We start from the raw sequence: 19478 nt of genomic DNA, 5'->3' as shown, positions 1-19478 counted from the left end.
CGTCCCTTGGCCAAGGCCAGGATCAAGAACTTGATCAAGACTGCAGTGTTCACTGGGCAACAGGAGAGGAGGTCCTGAGCTCCTTGCCCCATAAGACTGTTAGCCTGAAACTCCTACATAAAACCAAATGATCAGCCAGGCTTGCCAGTGCACACCTGTGATCCCAGCACTGGAAAAGGTGAGCGCAAGAGCATACGATCTCAAGGTCATTTTGGCTGCACCTCAAGAACAAGGCCAGCTTGGATTACAAATCCAAAACAAAAACAAGCAAAACAAAACCCCCAGATGACTAAGGGAAGTCTGAAAAACTAGAAGAATCCTGGAGCTCAGAATGGAAACCAAGAAGAACACCAGTCCGCTTCCTTCCACCAGATGCGCAGCAGGGAAGTCCCCGCCAGGGCTCAAGCAGAGGCCTGCAGATGGAGTGGGGCCTGGGCTGCTTGGGGATCTGGAGACCAAAACCAGAAAGACACACACGGTCTCTGCTCCACAGCACCCCCTTGTGTTCACACAGCAAATGCCACTAAAATCAACTTGGAACAAAGAGAACCTGTTAGAGGCTATGCTTTCTCACACCTCCCCAATAAAAAGCCAAAATTCAAGGGAACTAAATTCCCTCAAGCAAGAGTAAACAGAAACAAGTGCTGAGAGAGAGGGAGGGGGAGGGAGAATGAGGGAGAAAGGAAGGCCTAGGACTCAAATGTTGGAATTACAAACACGAACACAGACTCCAGAGAATTCAACAGAAACCTTCCAAGAAAGAGCGAAGAGCAGCATGGAACCCTGAAGGGCAGAGTGACAGGGAGTCAAGCAATGTTCCTGCCAGGTCTGCAGTCAGCTGCTCGGGAGACTGGGAGACACGGCAAGTCCAGAGCTAGCCTGGGCAACACGGAAAGACTGTCTCAAAATAGTTTTAAAATGGGGAGCGGAGGGGCTGGAGAGATGGCTCAGAGGTTAAGATCAGTGCCTGCTCTTCCAAAGGTCTTGAGTTCAATTCCCAGCAACCACATGGTGGCTCACAACCATCTGTAATGAGGTCTGGTGCCCTCTTCTGGCCTTCAGGCATACACAGACAGAATAATAAATTAATTAATTAATTAATTAATTAAATTTTTTTAGGGGTGGGGAGCGGAGACCTGGGGCCCAGCTCGGAGGGCACAGCACTTGCCTGGTGTTCCTGACAGCAGTGCTGAGATTGCAGGTACTGGACCGGGAGTGGTGCCATGGCACGCGTCTGGAGTGTGACGCAGGGACTCCAGCTCAGTATGAAAGGGGAAAACAGACACGCTGTACTCCTAGGCAAGGGCAACACACAGAGACCGTGTGTTACCCAATCAGGTCTCAGGGCAAGGAACCCAGAGAGCAGTTGTGAATGTGGCCCACGGGGTGGGAGGGAGGGACAGCCTCCAGCTCATTCCTCCTCAGCCTCCCAGACTGTGTCAGTGTAGACTCAAGCCACACTTTCTCTCTCTTTTTTAAAGAACTTATTTATTTTACTTTTATATGCATTGGAATTTTGCCTGCATGTAAGTCTGTGTGAGGGTGTCAGATCTTGGAGCTACAGACAGTAGTGAGCTACCATGTGGTTGCTGGGAATCGAACCCAGGTCCTTTGGAAGGGCAGTCGGTGCCCTTAACTGCTGACCATCTCCTCAGGCCCTTTTAAAGTTTGAGACCAGGTCACACTATATAGCTCTGGCTGTCCTTTACTTTCACATATTTTTAAAAATTTCAAATTTTTAAAAGTTTATCTCACCAAGCACCAAGCAGTAGTGGCACACAACCTTTAATCCCAGCAGGGGGGAAGGAGGGGGGGTGGACCTCCGTGAGTTCAAGACCAGCCTGGTCTACAAGAGCTAGTTCCAGGACAGGCTCCAAAGCTACAGAGAAACCCTGTCTCGGAAAACCAAAGTCTGCTCACTAACACAGGCGCCCAGTTTAGAAGAGGCGGAGCATGCTGTAGATCAAAGCCAAACATCTGCGCCTCTGAACACTGTGCACTCAGGTCAGACAGGACCGAGTCCCAACAGCACCATAAACACGAGATGAGGAGGAGCCTTTCCCAAAGCCTCACTGACAATTAAGTAGAAACGGGCCACCCTATCTTGCCTGTCTTAGTAAGCGGGGCTGACGTGGCGTGACCTCTTCCCAAACAACTGGGCTCTAAGTCATCGACCCCGACAAGTCGCTGACCCAGAGTCAAACCCGCCAACAGTAACTGCTAGTCCAGCACGACTGTCGCACACTGGCCAAGCAACAGTGGTAACTCACTGGCCCCGTCTGTGCTACCAGAGCCACAATTAGAGCAATGCCCAGAGGTTAAGAGGAAATCCAGGCGCCTCAGAGGGGCCTTGATCTCGTTCCTCCCACCGCCTATCCTCCACCAGGACACTTACTTGATTTTTAGCAAATGAAGGGATTTGCTGGACGATGCTGTTATCTCTCCAGTCTTGTTTCTATTGATGTAAACTGAGAAGCCATTGTTTTGGAATCCAAACTCCTTTGCAACCTACAAGCCCCAAACAACAGAAATGGAGTGAAGTATCCAAGCAGGACACACCGCAGGCCGCCAGGACCACCGGGGGACACTTGGTCAAGTCAGAAGGTGCTAATCAGACAGGTCCCTTGTCACTTCACTCTGAGAAAACCTGCACTGCTCGTACCAGGGCCAAGTTAGGGAAGAGGTCCATGGGAAACACAGGTCTTGTATAAATAATGTAAGAGCTGAAGCTAAGCCGGGCAGTGGTGGTGCACACCTTCAGTCCCTCTTGGGAGGCAAAGGCGGGCAGATCTCTATGAGTTCGAGGCCAGCCTGGTCTACAGTACAAGTTCCAGGACAGCTAGGGTGGTTACACAGAGAAACCCTGTTTCGAAAAGCCAAAAATTTAATTAAATTAAAACATGTCAAAAAAAAACATAAAAAATGTTATAAATGGTCATATAATGCCATCTTGAACACAGACACATCTTGTAAGTCCGTCTGTATCCAGACTACCTGCCTAGACTGTGTGAACTTGTCACTACCAACGGCCTAACTTTCTACCCCACCAAACACGCCAATTAATGAATGACCAAAGAACGGAAAAGTTGGACGCTGAGCTCTGCTAGTTAAAAAGCAATGAGCAGCCGGGGACTGGGAGTCCGTGTCCTCTGAACAGTGGCAGCAGAGGACCCTTTGGAACAGGACCTGCAGAGAAGCTGACTCAGCAGAGTTAGACTCTGTGAACAGAAAGTGATTTCCAAATAACTTTTAAAAAGTACTAAAGCAGGACTGGAGAGATGGTTCAACTGTCAAGGGCACTGGCTGTTCTTCCAGGTCCTGAGTTCAATTCCCAGCACCCACAGGGTGGCTCACAACCATCTGTAATGAGATCTGGTGCCCTCCTCTGGTGTGCAGGCAGAACACTATATACATAATAAATAAATAAGTCCCACGTTTAGTTTCCAGGCACACACAGTGACACTGAAGCTCGACTGTGTCTAGGGTTGAAGACGTACAGCAAGAGCGTCAGTAAGGTTGCCTCCAACACTCCAAATACGTTCAAGAATGACACTGTGCTTGGTTATAAAATGTTGCTAATAGCGGGGCTGGAGAGATGACTCAGTGGTTAAGAGAACTGACTGTTCTTCCAGAGGACCCAGGTTCAATTCCCAGCATCCACATGGCAGCTCACAACTGTCTGTAATTCCAAGATCTCATACCCTCACACATACATGCGGACAAAACACCAATGCAAATAAAATAAAATTTTAAAAAAATGCTGCTAATAGCAAATAAAATTGAGAATTATATTACTTCCACTTATTTATATATTATATTAACAATAAAAAGGAGGAGGGCCACAACTTACTGGTCTTTGGTACAAAGTGTGAAACAAAAGCTACTGTGCCTGCTTTGCTCAAGACTTCCCATACACCTGAGGTCTGACCCAAGCTCTCTCCATCGCTCCCTACACACAGATTCATAAATATGTGGCTTTAATTCTCTAAAAGAGAACTGGAGAGGGAAGGAGTATCCTGAAGAAATGGTTCAGTGGTTAAGAGCACTGGCTGCCCTTCCAAAGGACCCAGGTTCAATTCCAACCACCCATGTGGCAATTCACAACCATCTTTAACTCAGTTCCAACTGGATCTGAACTCCCTCTTCTGGCCTTCACAGTCACTAAACATTGTATGTGGTACACATATCCTACTGACGGATCTGTGAACATAAAAATAACAAAATTGCCAGAACAGCCCAGTTATGTCTGCTAAACAGGCATGCAGGCAAATGTCTACAAACCTGGCAACACATGCAGGCAAAACACCCATACACATTAAAAACACTTTAGGGCTAGAGAGATGGCTCAGTGGTTAAGAGCACCGCCTGCTCTTCCAAAGGTCTTGAGTTCAAATCCCAGCAACCACATGGTGGCTCACAACCATCTGTAATGAGATCTGGTGCCCTCTTCTGGCCTGCAGGCAGACTACTGAGAATAAAATAAATAATAAAATAAATCTTTGAAAAAAAATTAAAAAAAACACTTTAAAAAAATAAAAAAAAGGGGCAAGGCTGGAGAGATGGGTCAGCTGTTAACAGCACAGCACTGTACTGTATGCTGTCGCAGAGGACCCAGAATCAGCTACCAGCATCAACATGGTGCCTCACAACCACTGGTAACTCCTGTTCCAGGAGAATCCAACACCTTTTCTGGCTACCATGAACTCTGCATGTATGTGGTACAGGCATACACACAGGCAAAATACTCACACTCATAAAATAAATAAATCAGGAGGCTGAGACAGACAGATCTTTCTGAAGTCAAAGCCAGCATGACAAGGCCAGCCTGGTCTATATAGCACATTCTGGGCCAGTTAGCAAAATCTCAAAAAAATAAAAAGAAGGAGTTTAGTGTGGTGTCACACACTTTCAAATCCCAGCACTTGGGAAGCAGAGGCAGACAGATCTCTATGAGTCTGAGGACAGCCTGGTCTACATAGAATTCCAAAACAGCCAGGACTACATAGAGAAACACCGTCTCAAAACAAAACAAAAATAAGTAAATAGAATGGAATCATTCTAAACATTTCTTTTTAATAATTTCCCTTTAACGAACTGAAGTTTTCTCCAATTTTGTTTGTATGAGACATGTTCCTTGCTCGGTGTGTGAGAAGTGTCTCATTCCATGGCTCTGGCTGGTCTGCAGCTCACTACAAGGCCTATGCAGGCCTTAAACCTCTCATTTCAGCCTCCTAAGAATAAACCACAGGTGTGAGCACCACGCTCAGTTTTGAATTTTCATTTTCAAAAATTACTCTTGCAAAGTCCTTTGCCATCTCCCCATGGTCTGGTAGACAGCAACCGTGACAGACATATGATCCGGACAGAGTACAGCACCGTGACTCATATTTGTATTCCCAGCAGCACTCAAGAAGCTGAGGCAGGAGAACGGCTTTAAGTCCAAGGCCAGCCTACAGAGTGAGGCTTAGGTCTTTCTGTCTCTGCCTACCCCACCGCCCTCTCTCCCTCCCCACCCACCCACCCACACAATCACCAAGTGACCCAGCAGGCACCCAGTTCAACCACACAGAGAAAAAGCCACACAAGGGACAACCTGGTGGCAGTAGTGAAAAAGGAAATGAGCAAAGGCACAGACAGGAGCACTGGAGGGAGCAAGCTCCGAAAGATGTCACAGGTACCTTCTTCAAAAACGTTGCAGCTGTTTCTCTCTTTGTCGCTGTGATGCGCTTCACTCCATCGGGGGACTGGACGCGGATTATCTGTTGTAAGTGAAGTGAAGAGGTTAGTGTGCCAGTGGCGACCCATTTTCTAAGACTCATACTTGAAGTCTTTGGCGTCTGGATTATTGAAACTGAAGGTAAAAGTCACTTTTCCCCACCTTCCTTTGCTGTGTATGCTGTGTGTGTACCTGGTACACACAGGTACGGCACATTCACACATGGTACCAAGAAGCCACAGAGGGTGTCTTCCTCTACTGCTCCCCACTAGCTTTTGGGGACAGGGCTCACTGAACATTTCCGCTACACTGGCTGGCCAGCAAGCAGCTGGGCCCCAGCTATCTCCCCTCTCTGCAGTGCTAGATTAAATGTGCACCGCGGAGTCCCAAACTCAGGCCCTCAAGCCCGCACAGCAAGCCCTTTGCCCACTAAACCATCTCCCCATTCTCTATCCCCAAGGGAGGCAGGGCACATCAACACATGAGACATGGGCTGGAGTACACTCTGACTCACACACCTTATAGTTCCGTGTAGAACATACATACAGTGTCAAGGCTAAACATGCTGGGAATATCTGTAATTCCAAGCACTCCAGAGGTGATGGCAAGAGCAACAGAAAAGGCCAGCCTGGGCTACATGACACCATCGTAAGACAGATTTTTTTTTAATCTTATTTTACATGTATAAGTGTTTTACCTGCACGAACGTACATCTGTACAACACATGCATGTACTGCCCTTCAAGATCAGAAGAGGGCATCACATAAAACCATTTTTAAAAAACAGAAGGGCTGAAGAGATGGATCAGCCCTTAAGAGCTATAGCTGCTCTAACAGAAGATCGGGTTCAATTCCCAGCACCTACATGGCGGCTCTGAACTGTCTGTAGCTCCAGGTCCAGGGGATGAAATGCTCACTTCTGCTCCACAGGATTCCGAGTGCTTGTGGGCACATAAATTCACGCATGCGTGTGTGTGCACGCACGCGCACACACACACATATACACATATAAGTGATAAATTAAAAAGTAAAATAAAGGCCCTTAATACCATGGTAAACTCTATTATTAATAGTTTGGTTTTTAGGCAGGGTTTTAACAAAATATATGTCCACAGCAAGGCAAAGCTAAACATGCTGGCTGGTCTACAAGACTCCTCCTACACATGGGCCAGTTTTTAAGATCTTGATTTCCACACTGATCCAAGCTTTCTGAGAAAATGTCATGCATTATGCTGGCATGAACTGGCACGCCCTATAAACCAGGCAGCTGCTGTCCAGTCCCCGAGGGCTGAGAAGGAACACCCCAGGAGTGGTCTCTGCGCACTTCCTGCTCCAGCAGTCAGCAATGGTGCACACAGGAACCGCTGTGCAGATGAAAACTGTGGCAAGGCATCGCTGAAACTTTCTCCTGACACGCTGCAGGCTCACGGTGGCTCACAGGCAACTGAGCTCTGTCTACTTCCATCAAACCAATTAAAATAACATGGATTTTCTAAAGTAGCACAATCATGTCTCTCAATGTTTACTGGCTTTCACTTGTTCTCCTGCATGCTCAACATTTAGATTCTCGTCTGGGTAATCGCTGTGAATGTGCCAACTGTAAAGGGCATAAAACTGTGCACACGTCGCTTCTTAGCCACATCTGTCTTGTTTCCTCACCCTGCTCAGTCATCCGTGTTTAGCTCAAACGTCAGTGAGTTCTGGTTTTCAGCACTCTCCTCTTAGGATTTGCTACCTAGGAAAAACACCTTTATAAATGTAAGGAAACTATTTCCACATATTTGATTCTTCACTCTGTCTTCAACACTGAGGCATGTCGAAAAGTGAAGCCCTCTGCTTCTTAGCGGAAGGCTCTACAAAGGCTCCTTCATCCAGTCACTCAGGATGGGAGCCTGACTGTGAGAAAGAAATCGCAAGAAAGAATGCTTTTGTTTGGTTCTGATTTGGTTGCACGCACCATGTAGACCAAACTGACTTCAAACCCTCTATCCTCCTTGCCTTGCTTCCAAAGTCTGGAATTATAGGCCTATGCCATAACACCTACCTTACCAAAGAAAAATTCTACAGTGCAAGTCACTTTACCTGATCAACAACACGGCAGGGGAGTCTGAGTTTAACAAGAGACAGGCTTGTACTGAAAATGTTCTGGGTTAACCTCTGACACAGGCTACAGAAGAAAACATATGGAACGGACAGATGAGGACACATGGAGAACACGGGTTCTGAGTGAGGTAGGTATGAGGAACAAGCACCAGTAGCTCCAATTATCTGGGAAGCTAAGGAAGGTTTGTGCACCGGAGCCAGAAGACAGCCAGGACGTAGCCAAGATGAGGTCACAAAGCAAGAAAAAATAAAAAAATAAAACAGAAAATCTCTCAGAAGCATTGCTCCACAGCAATTCTTTAAAGATATCCCTTTGAATTAAAAACAAGCAGGGCTAGAGAGATGGCTCAGCAAGTAAGAGCACTGACTGCTCTTGCAGAGAATCCTAGTTCAGTTCCCAGCATCCACACTGAACTGTAAACTGCCTGTAACTTCAGCTCCAGGGTATGCCAACACCTTTGGCTTCTACCAACAACTACAGTAACATGCACATACTCACACATGGGCATACACACACATATAATTTTTCAAAATGGGGTTCACAAACGGCTCAGCAGTGAAGAGCACTGGTTGCTCTCCCAGAGGACCTGAGTTCAATTCCTACCACCCATAAGCTGTCTCACAATCATCTATAACTCCAGTTCCCGAGGGATCCAATGCCTTATTCTGGCCCCTTTGGGAACCAGTCATTCAAATAGTACAAAGACATGCAGGCAAAACACCCATACACATAAATACATAAATCTTAGAAAGAAAACTTCTGAAATCAACTTCAGAAGAGTTTATTAACTCCTCACAACCTGAGAAAGTCAATTTAAGACCCACTGGTGCCCATGAGAGCATCTGGAATACCTGAACAAATTGCTTTACCTCAGTAAAGATCATCACAGTGCATGGAAAAGGGAGGAAGCAGTTCTAACTGCTAATACCTCACCTATCTCTAGGCGAGTCATCTAGGATTGCAAATTTTAGCTTTTAAACGGAGTCAGCCTTTCTGAGGTTTCTCTGCACATCCCCAGAATGGAAAACAGAGAGAGAACAGAAGACGCCCTATACGGAGCAGTGGAGAAAGAGAAGCTACCTTCAGAGAAAAGCCTGAACTCTAAACCTACCAGAAATGGTAGCCCTTATCTGCAATTCCGGAAGCTGAGCAGGAAGATGCCAAGGTCAAAGATGGTGTGGGATAAAGTAGTAAGACTGTCTCAAAAATAAAAACAAAACGCCTCAAGGGCTGGACTCCCCTGGAAACCCATGGATTCCAGAAAGAAGTGATGTTATTTGGAATGCAGGGAAGCTCCGCTGACCTGTCCCAGGCCTAAAGCACCCAACACGGTTCTGATCGCCCAGAAATTCCAAATAACCCTCAAAGCTGACCACAACTCTTCCGTCAGATCGGCCTGTTTCTCACACCATTCCCCAACCTCTGCCACATTCACTTTGGAGGGAAGCTCCCACAAGTTATAAACGGTTATCCGCTGGTTTTTCTCCTGTTTTCCTGACATATTTCATGGAGGGTAGGGGTGACAATCCCTACAGTCAGGCTAAAGTGATATCAGCCTTCTTTATTACACTTTTTTAAACAGGTAGTCAAGTTGTCTCTGCCAAAGAGAAGCCAGCCCCACCAGGTTGCTGTCTGCCCCTTGGCCACTTCTTTTGTGGGGAAGGGGAAAATGATGCCCTTCTCCCGACTACTCTTCCGGAGTGAAATCATGACGAGGCAGTGCTGGGATGGGGGAGGAGAAAGCCCTAACGACAGGAGGAAAGGACGTAACCGGCTTCTGGGCCTGGGAGGAGGCTGGGGTCCCTCGGAGCAACCTGCGGCAACAGAGGAGGGAGGCCGCTCCGCTCGGACCGCTCGGCCTCCTACCCGCCAACCTCTCCGGGCTCAGCTACAGCAGGAACCGCCACAATACAGGACTAGTAAGGAGGAGCCGCTGGCGCCGAGCTCCGTCCCGCGCGGGCCCGCCCAGGAGGCCGGCAAATCTGCTGCCTCATCCCGGCGCCCCGCTCCCTCCCGGCCGCCGCACTCACGATGCTCTCGGCCATGGCGGCCGCTCCTGTCTCCGGATTCGGGCCCCGGGTTGCCGCCGCCTGCCTCCCCAAAGGCCTCGCAGTCCCGGCCTCAGCCTCAGCCTCAGCCCCAGTCCCGGCCTCCCGCCGCCGCCGCCACCGCCGCTCCAGATTCGCCTCCCGGCTCCGCCAGCCGCCGACGTACTGTGCTTCGCTCAACGCACTCCGCCTGGCGAACACGGAGGAGAAACAAGGTTCCGGCCTCGTCAACTGCCGCGCGCATGCGCATGTGAAGTCGCGCTCACCTCGGCCCCGCCCATCCCCGGCTCCTCTGGGCCGGGCCTCCTAGGCTCAGCTGCAGACTCAGGATTCGGAAGAATCCTGTAATAGAGAGACTTACTTGTTCCTGAACTTTTGAACATGGAGAAAAGCCCCAAGAAGAGAGCGCCTTGAAAAATAGCCGTTGAGGGAGTTCTGTGCCGTCTTCTCAATTTTCCAGCAATGAGTTGAGCTGCTTCTTTTGTAACCTCATGCACATGGTTTGAAGGAGACATTATGGAAATCTTTTTAAGAGGCTAAAAGCCACCTGTTTTCTTTTTTGTTTTTGGATTTGACTTTTGTGCTTTTGTTTGTTTGTTTGATTGTTTTGGTTTTTCTCTGTGTAGCCCTGGCGGTTCTGGAACTCGCTTTGTTGACCAGACTGACCTTCAACTCAGAGATCCTCCTGCCCTTGCCTGCCTAAGTGCTGAAATTAAAGGCGTGCGCCACCAAGCCCGGCTTAGTTTTTGTTTTGTTTTGTTTTTAAACAGAATCTCACTGCAGCATTTGCTGACCTGGAACTCACTATGCAAACCACGCTTTGATCTCACAGTGATGTGCCTCCCTCTCTGTACTGGGATCTAAAAGCATGCACACGCTCCTGCCACCGATTTCAAATTAACTGTTCAGTTTCTGAGTACATGTGCATGTAACCTCTTTTTATATTTTAGACTGTTTTATTTGGATTTTTTTGTTTTGTTTTGTTTTGGGGTTTTTTTTGAGACAGGGTTTCTCTGTGTAACAGCCCAGTTACCTCTTTGTAGACCAGGCTGGCTTCAACTCATAAAGATCCGCCTGCCTCTGCCTCCCAGGTGCTGGAATTAAAGGCATGTGCCAATCCCTCTGACTAGACTTTTTTTTTTTTTTTAGTTTTTAAGACTATGTGTCTTATGTGTATGAGTATTTTGCCTGCATATATGTATATATGTTCGTGCCTGAGGCCAGAGAAAGGCAGAAGAGGGAATGGAACCTTTGGAACTGAAGTTTCAGATGGTTGAGACCCACCATGTGGGTGCTGGGAGACAAACCCAGGTTCTCTGGAACAGCGCCAAATGTTCTCAATTGTCAAGCCACCTCTCCAGCTCTGACCTTGAGTGTTTGATTCTCCCATTCCCTACCTCCTAGAGCTGTGATTACCGAGTGTGCCCTCACACCCAGATTTATAGATACTGGGATAAAACTAGGGGGTTTCACACGTGGTAGGAAAGCAGTCTACCAAGGAGTCCACGTTCAAAGACCATTGTTTGTCACGGTCTCACGTAGCCCAAACTGGTTTCAAGTTTGAAATCTTCCTACCCCTGCTTCCTATATCCTGGGATTATAGGTGTGTGCCACCATACCTGGTTCCCTTCCTGTTAAATTCATTGAATCTGTCATCATTGCAAATGTCAGTGCTGGCAACACGTGTACTTTATTTAACCTCTGTCATTTAAATTTTGGATTATTCATTCCATCAACAAATTTCACTGCATGCTAACTTTGTGTTTGGTGTGGCTCTTACCCTGGGAGTATGGGGAAAAGGACATAGGCTTGCTTGGTGCAGCTACCCCATAGGCAGATTAATTGTGGATATGGACTATCAGGTGACTGTTAATGATGAACACACAACCAAAGAAAGGACGGATACAGAGGGTGTCTTACTGTGCAAAGACACCATGACTACTGCAAATCTTATAAAGGAAAGCATTTAATTGGGGCTGGCTTACAGTTCAGAGAGTTAGTCCATGGTCAGTATTGTGGGAAGCATGGTGGCACACAGGCAGACATGGTGCTGGAGAGGTAGATGGGAGTTCTGTATCCAAATCCAAAGGAAGATACTGTGAGTCACTAGCCTACTTTGAGCATCTGAGACCTCAAAGCACCCCCACCTGTGACACTTTTCCTCCAGCAAGGCCACACCTACCTCAACAAAGCCACACCCACCCCAACAAGGCCAAGCCTGAGAACTCACAAAGTAGAAAGAAAAACAAATTCTTGGAAGTTGTCCTCTGAACTTCACACACACATTTTAGCAATCTGCACACACATGCACACTATTTTAAAGATGGGACTGGGCACGATGGCACTCACTTATAACCCCAGTCCTTTGGAAGCAGAGACGGGTGGTGCTCTGAGTTCAAGGCCAGTAGGTCTGGGCTCTTTAACAAAGCCATCTGAGAATGAGCCAGATAATAGGCTCATAATAGTGAACAGTATTTCTCTGTAGCCTTTGTCTCCATTCCTTCCTCCAGGTTCTTGCTGTGAGTTCCTTTCTAACTTCCTCTTTGGTGGGCACAGCCATCATGTGGGAGATCTTCAAAACCCGTTAACAACAATGCCTGAGCTGCTTTGTCATTGGCTGCCAAGTTCATCAGGAACTTGGTGCTGCCTCCACCCTGGTTCATGTCCTTGTCCATATAGGGTGAGGTATATACTAAATGCCCTGCCTGAAGGTCACACGCAGGAAGAATTGAATAAGACATGGCTTTTAAAAGGGTGGCTCACCCCTTTAATCCCAGCACTCAGGAGGCAGAGGCAGACGGATCTCTGAGTTCAAGGCCAGCCTGGTCTACAGAGCGAGTTCCAAGACAGTCAGGGCTACACAGAGAAACCCTTTCTTGAAAAACAACAACAAAAATGTGACTTCTCTATCTGGCTGATATCACTTTTCATAATGTTTTCAAGGTGCACTCATGTTGTGGCACGTGTCATGTCAGAACTCTGTCCCTGGTGTTCTTCCCCTTCTTCCTCTTCCTCCTTTTTCTTCAATGTGGGGAACAGAATCAGGATCCAGAGCTTTCTGCAAGAGTAGGCCAATGCTCTCCCACTGAGCTACAAACCTAGCCCAACCGAGAACATCTTATGAGTGGATTTATACAGTAGCCGGCAGCTGTGCCCTGGGCCGTGGCCAGAGCCTGGATGGAAGAGGCGGTCTGAACGTCAGAGACAGGTAAGGATGGAGCTCTGTGAGGTCCTGGATTCCATCCTCAGCACGGACTGGGGAGAAGAAAAGAAAAAGGTTTGTTGATGATGAAAGACATTGGGGGGCTCCAGGCAATGGGGATGGTGCAGTGGGGGGGTAGTAAAGGCCAGGACACACAGGTGTTGGCCATTGGAAACCAGGAAATTGGTCTGGATTATAAAATCATAAGCCAGAACAATGGAATATAAAGCTAAAAGTAGAGGCTGGGCCTGGAATGTCCATCGAAAGCTGAACCTCAGGGGCTCTGGAGTGGAAACAGGACAGGGCGTGTGGCAGGTACAGCAGGATCTTTCTCATGCCCTAAACATGTGGATAATATCTATGAAAGTCCTGTGGGCCTACAGTGACATCACTCACACCCACATTTCATCCGGATCCCGATCAGAAGCAGGGAGACCTGTGGAGGGACACGTCCAGGACCACACAGATGGTGTCTGGTAGGGTCCAGTGCTGACAGCCTTCAAACATGCTTTCTGTCTCCATAACCTGCTGTGCATCTCAAGTCCTTTAGACACAGGGCCTGCATGGTGACCATAACAAAACCCTGCTTTTGAGAAGCTGGGAGGGGGACATCTGGAACGTGAATACTGGTTTGTTTCTGCACTGGATAAACTAGGGGGATAAACTGACATGGGTTTCTGGAGAACTGCACTGTGAGCCGATTTGCAGAGATGTGCTCCCTTGAGGTTACTGATAGAGCAGACTGGGAGCCAACCGGGCTGAGGACAAAACGGGACTCACCAGTGACGGTCATGAGGCCAGCACCAGAGCCACCTTATCAAAGTCACGGTTGTAGATAGTAGGGGCATCCTAGAGCCAAGGCCAAGAGTTAGGGTCTAAGAAGAAAAACCAACTGCATCTACAGAAGAAGAGGCCCTGCCTTAAGCCCTAAAATGTGACTCCTCACATGATCTCACTGTGATGGCTGGGTGGGCGGAGTCTGCAGCTCTCCAGCTCCGAGGGGGACAGTTTACAGAGCAGTCAAGGATACCGTTACACCAGGACTACAACCTGTTCAGGTCCAGAGAGGCCCTGGGCTTTCTCAGTTCATGTGGAGGATGGAAGAGGGAGAAAGCAGCCCCTTGCTGTCTCAGGTAAGCCAGCTCTAATGGCCTAGTTCAGGTTGGAGATGTTTCTTGGCCCTAAGGTCCTCTAGGAGGCCCTCTGACCAGGTTATGGTCGACCTGACTCCTGGCCCCACTCCCAGTCTGGTTGTGTGCTAGGATTTATCATTAAGCGATGTCAGTGGTGAATTCTCTCAGTTTGGGGTGGGGCTTCACTGTCAGAAGGCTCCCCTTACCTACCGCTAAACTCTGTGCTAGCCTCACAGGGTCTCCTGTAGGTCTGAAAGAAATTCTGGCCAGGCGGTGGTGGCACACGCCTTTAATCCCAGCACTCAGGAGGCTGAGGCAGGCAGATCTCTGTGAGTTCAAGGCCAGCCTAGTCTACAGGGTAAGTACTAGGCCATCCACAGATATACAGTGAGACCCTGTCTCAAAAAAAGAAAAGAAAGAAAAAAGAAACTCTAACGATGGGCTCAGGAGCAGGGAAAGGCAAATGGCCTCAAATGCCCTTTGAAGTTGAGTGGAGACTCCTTGGCCTCAGATGGTCTTAACGCTGCCAAGTGAGCTCCACAGGCTGTCCTTTTGCTCTGACAGACTCCATCTGACAAATAACCTTCCCATATTCCACTCCAGATGTGAGGTTAAAGAGCCATCCACGCAGCTGGACTCGCTCGGGTGGGAGGACTGGAGGAACAGCTTCTTCCTGGTGGGAAAGACTGAGATGGAATGGGACCCTTGCCTAGACACCTGGTTGTAGTCTCTTCCAAGTCAAACTAGGTGGGGCTGGGCAATGGTCCACACCTTTAAACCCAGCACTTGAGAGGCAGAGGCAGGGCGGAGCTCTGTGAGTTCAAGGCCATTCTGGTCTAGAGTGAGTTCCAGGACAGCCAAGGATACACAGAGAAAGCCTGTCTCAAACCCCACCCGCAAAAAAAAAAAAAAAAAAAAAAAAAAAAAGGACTCTTTCATATCTACTGTTCAGTTGGGCTGCCTGCCGGAGGGCCTGTTTTTCTTGCCTTCTCTAGATTGCTGCCCCAGTCTGTTGGTTGCCCCTCTCCCTGCCCTGGAAGCCAGGCAAGCAGGTCCACACTAGGTCAGGCACAGTGTCCAAAGACCTCAGTGCAGTTGGCGGGTACTAGGTGATGCAGAGAAACCAAGGTGGATTCCACAGAGGAAGGTAGAAGGGTGGTCCAAGGATTTGCTTCTCTGTCCTAGGCAGCCTGCACTTCCGGCTGGGGTGGGAAAGTCCCTCCTGTGACTGCACAAAGTTGCCACTGGGGGCTCTGCAGACTGAGTCAAACAGAGAGACCATTCTCGATGGAGGGGAAGTGGACTCACCTGTCACTATTCTGCCCTGTGGGAGGAGTGAAATCCTGACCCAGGAATACCACACCTGGGCAAGACCACAGCTGATCCCTCTTTCAGAGGGTGTGGAAGAAAGGAAGTGGGTACTTCTTTTGTTTGTTTGTTTTTCTAGACAGGATTTCTCTGTAGTTTTGGAACCTGTCCTGGAACTCACTCTTATAGTCCAGGCTGGCCTCGAACTCACAGAGATCCGCCTGCCTCTGCCTCCTGAGTGCTGGGATTAAAGGCGTGCGCCACCACCACCCAGCCATTTTTTAAAAATATTTATTTATTTATTATGCATACATTGTTCTGCTAATGTGTGCACAGCGGAAAGAGGGCAACAGATCTCATTATAAATGGTTGTGAGCCACCATGTGTTTGCTAGGAATTGGACTCACGACCTCTGGAATAGCAGCCGATGCTCTTAACCTCTGAGCCATCTCTCTAGCCCTGGGTACATCTTTTAAGTGCTGTCCTACCCAGTTTTTACCATGGACCTTCCAGGGCATTGCCATTACACTGCTATAAAGAAGGTTGGCCTCCTAGCCACCCGGACAGGCAGTGAGCTAGGACCCCTCACTGCCCTTCTGCTTCCTGCCTAAGCAGGATGAGGTCACAGGTTCCCAGGCCCTTGGCTATCCAATTCTTCAACTCTTTGCTTTCTGCCCCATGCTCTTAGCTCCTCTCTAACGAGGCCTCACCCCTTGCTGGCTGTCCCAGACTGACTGGCCGAGGACCAATGCATCCTCTAAGTTTTCTCTCCTTCTGCAGGGTCCTGCTGGCCAAGAGCGGGCACCCACCAGGAGCAATGCACCTACTTCCAACATCCTAGGCCCAGAACTCTGGAAGGATCAGGTAGGGGCCTGGGGCTGCAGATGCTGTCCTGGGGCAAAGCACCAGGCCTGGAAGGAAGGCCAGGCCTCCTCTCTCCCACTCTCCACAGGAAGTAACTGTGCCAAGTATCTGACTTTCCTCTCTAACTTCTTCTTCTCCCTGCTGGCCCTGGTGGCCCTGGCAGCAGGGCTCTGGGGGCTGGCTGTCAAAAGGTCTCCAGAGTACAGCTGGGGTGGAGCCCTGCCGGCGGACCCCATGCTGGTGCTGGTGCTGGGAGGCCTAGTGGTCAGTGTGGTGAGCCTGTCCGGATGTCTGGGGGCCCTCTGTGAGAACGGCTGCCTACTACGCTTCTACTGTGGAGCTGTCCTCAGCTGCCTGGCACTGGAGGCCCTGGCAGGGACGCTGGTGGTGGTCCTCTGGGGCCCACTGCAGGAGGGCCTGAAGTATGCCCTGCATGCGGCCATCATCCACTACCGCGATGACCCAGACCTGGGCTTCCTCCTTGACCAAGTCCAGCTGGGGCTGCAGTGCTGTGGGGCGGTTTCCTACCAGGACTGGCAACAGAACCTGTGAGTGTCCCCCGTACCCCTCACGGGCAAGAGAAGGGGTGGTCTGGATGCCTCACTCACCCGCTTGAGCACGGATGCATAGACTCGTGTGTGTTCTCGTGGGCGTGTTCTGGCGTACACACACAACCACGCACATGCCTTGCACTCCTACTTCCAAGTGCCTGTACACAAGTTTCCTTGTGTACGTGCAAATTCATTTTCACAATCACTTCCTTTTATGTAAACACAAAATGAAGCCCTATACTGGGGCACACACATACATCATGTATATACAAACATACATGCAAACGTGTGCACTTACCCTTTGCCTAGGCCATGGGCCTTGAACCTGAATGAGCCCAACTTCTGGCCAATTCTAGAGCCCAGACTCAGCTTCCCCATGCTGTTCCCTCCATTACGGGGTTCCAAGGAAGAGGCCAAGCCAGAAGACACCAGAAAAATAAATTTTTTTTCATCTCAGGCTATCTCAGGAAAAATACTTTAGGTTAGCTCAGGCCATCAGTCGGTGACTCCACAAGTCTGTATGCATGTGTTCCTGAGAGTATGATTAAACTTCCAACTTAGGCGTGACACAATATTTTATGTTCTTGTTTGAGGGTCCCTGTTTTGTCTACATCCTCCACTGCACAGGCACCCTGAGCCGTGCCTGTCCTCCCTATGACTCGCAGGACAAACATTAGGCTCCCTCCCTGGAGCCTCTGAGGCCAATTGATATCAAGGGATGGGGACAGAAGAAGCTCTAAAAACATAGTTACCATGCTCCTGGCACCCTGCAAAGTCCACCCCTCCCCCCCGGGCTCCTGGGAGAATCTGGTCACAGAGAATAAGCACACTCTGGGTGGTTGTCAGGGCCCGGTGAGTGAGGTCTAGACACGTGGAAAGCTGCAGATGAGGCTCCTTAGCCACCAGGGGGCTCCTCATAGCTCTGAGCCTTTTACTGCTGACCTCTGACCCCTCTTCTTATTGCAACCCAATCTAGAAGTTTCTCTGGGAAGTCAGTCGGCTTTCTCTCCAACATTGCCTGCTCAAATAAACTCACAGGCAGTGTCGAAGAGAAAGTCTGCAAGCCAGGTCTTCTCAACACCTCTCCTTCAACCACCTCACTAAACATTTCCTTGCCTGCCAAGATCTGCACAACACCCACCCCACCCCATCCCCTGTCCACAAGAGGGTGTAAGCACTGTGACACAAGAAACTGAGGGTCCTCCGCGTGCGCTTGCATGTGTGTGCATATGCCCTTCATATGCATGCAACTGTGTGTTTGTGTGAGAGAGAAAGAGAGAGAGAGAGAGAGATTGAAGTTTGAAGGCCTCCAGAGAGAGAGAAAGAGAGAGGGAGAGAGAGATTGAAGTTTGAAGGCCTCCTGAGAGAGAGATTGAAGTTTGAAGGCCTCCAGTGAGAGAGAGAGAGAGAGGGAGAGAGAGAGAGAGGTTTGAAGGCCTCCTCTCCAGGACTAACCTTGTGCTCTGCAGGTATTTTAACTGCAGTTCTCCAGGGGTGCAAGCCTGCAGCCTTCCTGCCTCCTGCTGCATCAACCCCCAGGAAGGGGGAGCTTTGGTGAACACTCAGTGCGGCTTTGGGGTTTTGCACCTGGACCAGAATGCAGCTGGACAAGTGGTGCACCTGCAGGGCTGCTGGCCTGTGCTGCAGCGGTGGCTGCGAGGGAACATGCAGACCGCAGGCGGCTGTGCCATCGTTGTTGTCCTGATCCAAGGGGCTGAACTCCTGTTGGCTGCCTGCCTGCTAAGGGCCATAGCTGTACCAAAGACAGCAGAGGACACAGAACCCAGACCTCTGTGAGGTGAGAAGAGCTGAGAAGACCCTGATACAGGCCAAGTTCCAAGCCTCTCCTCATCTTCCAAGGAAAGTCAGAGTAACTCGGACGGAACAGTCCCCTGGGCTCCACTCCTGGCCCATTGCCTCTTTGCTTCATCTGTCAGTCCCCCAAGGCCCACCTAGACCGACTCTGTCCCGCCCCAATCTCACGATTTCACTCCTGAGTTCTCAGGACCCATCTAAGCCCAAAGGCTACCGTGGTCTGTGCCTGAGCACACTGCTTCCCACTATGCTTGAAAGAAGATCAAGGGCTGAGGGCCCCTGCTTCCAACTTCAGCCCCCTGCCCTGATCTCACTCACCCTGACTGGCTCTGGGTCCCCATTTCTGCAGAAATGGCTTCTCTCAGCTCTACTCCTACTTTCTGGCCTTTGGAGAGCTGTAGGATGCAGCCCAGGCCTTGCTCTGTAGAAAGCTGTTTTGGTAAGAGGAGACTTGTTTATTGGTGTGTGCATTCATATTTGCATAGTAAACTACAGGTCTCACAATGACTGGGACTGGGACTTCTTCAAGTCGAGATGGAGACAATTCCTTGTTTCCCAGCAGACACAGGCGGAGGGTGGCCCAGCTCTGATTCCATCTGTAGAATCAGCACGGTCAGTCTGTGGCTGTCTCAAACGTGGAGTCTTTTCCTTGCCTATTCTATTTCTTTGTCATGTATTGCAGGCTGGCCTTGAACTCCCTACATAGTTGAGAATGACCTTTAACCTTCTGCCTTCTGC

At 49.3% G+C, this 19478-nt stretch overlaps 2 protein-coding genes across 3 annotated transcripts in view; one reads left to right on the top strand and one right to left on the bottom strand.

Moving 5' to 3' along the window:
- The window catches only part of Nploc4 (NPL4 homolog, ubiquitin recognition factor), a 48582-nt gene extending 38503 nt beyond the window's left edge, over positions 1-10079 (bottom strand). Inside the window, exons 1-3 of one of the 2 annotated variants that reach the window (XM_038324645.1) lie at positions 9850-10079; positions 5679-5759; positions 2396-2508 (exon numbers count right to left, since the gene is read on the bottom strand). In XM_038324645.1, coding sequence (XP_038180573.1) covers positions 2396-2508; positions 5679-5759; positions 9850-9864 — 209 coding nt within the window. In that variant the 5' untranslated portion in view covers positions 9865-10079. Of the gene's footprint in view, positions 1-1168; positions 1306-2395; positions 2509-5678; positions 5760-9849 lie in introns of those variants that run through there. The other variant, XM_038324646.1, reaches the window with a different exon arrangement.
- Positions 10080-14166: 4087 nt separating this feature from the next.
- Positions 14167-18722, top strand: Tspan10 (tetraspanin 10). The gene is made up of 3 exons (XM_038324723.1): positions 14167-14202; positions 16291-16922; positions 18395-18722. The coding sequence occupies exons 1-3, from the start codon at positions 14167-14169 to the stop codon at positions 18720-18722; spliced, it is 996 nt and encodes a 331-aa protein (XP_038180651.1).
- The last annotated feature ends 756 nt before the right edge of the window (positions 18723-19478 follow it).

The sequence above is a fragment of the Arvicola amphibius genome, chromosome 4 (assembly GCF_903992535.2).
Source record: "Arvicola amphibius chromosome 4, mArvAmp1.2, whole genome shotgun sequence".
Classification (NCBI taxonomy): domain Eukaryota; kingdom Metazoa; phylum Chordata; class Mammalia; order Rodentia; family Cricetidae; genus Arvicola; species Arvicola amphibius.
The sequence above is the reverse complement of the archived record's forward strand: the minus strand, read 5'-3'. Positions and strand labels throughout refer to the sequence as shown.

What these genes read in the sequence shown, in the direction of transcription:
- Tspan10 (XM_038324723.1), top strand. Translation starts at nt 14,167, where the DNA reads ATGGAAGAGGGAGAAAGCAGCCCCTTGCTGTCTCAG. An exon ending in GCAGCCCCTTGCTGTCTCAG is followed by an intron (nt 14,203 to 16,290) that starts GTAAGCCAGCTC and finishes CTCCTTCTGCAG; the next exon opens with GGTCCTGCTGGCCAAGAGCG. An exon ending in CAGGACTGGCAACAGAACCT is followed by an intron (nt 16,923 to 18,394) that starts GTGAGTGTCCCC and finishes TGTGCTCTGCAG; the next exon opens with GTATTTTAACTGCAGTTCTC.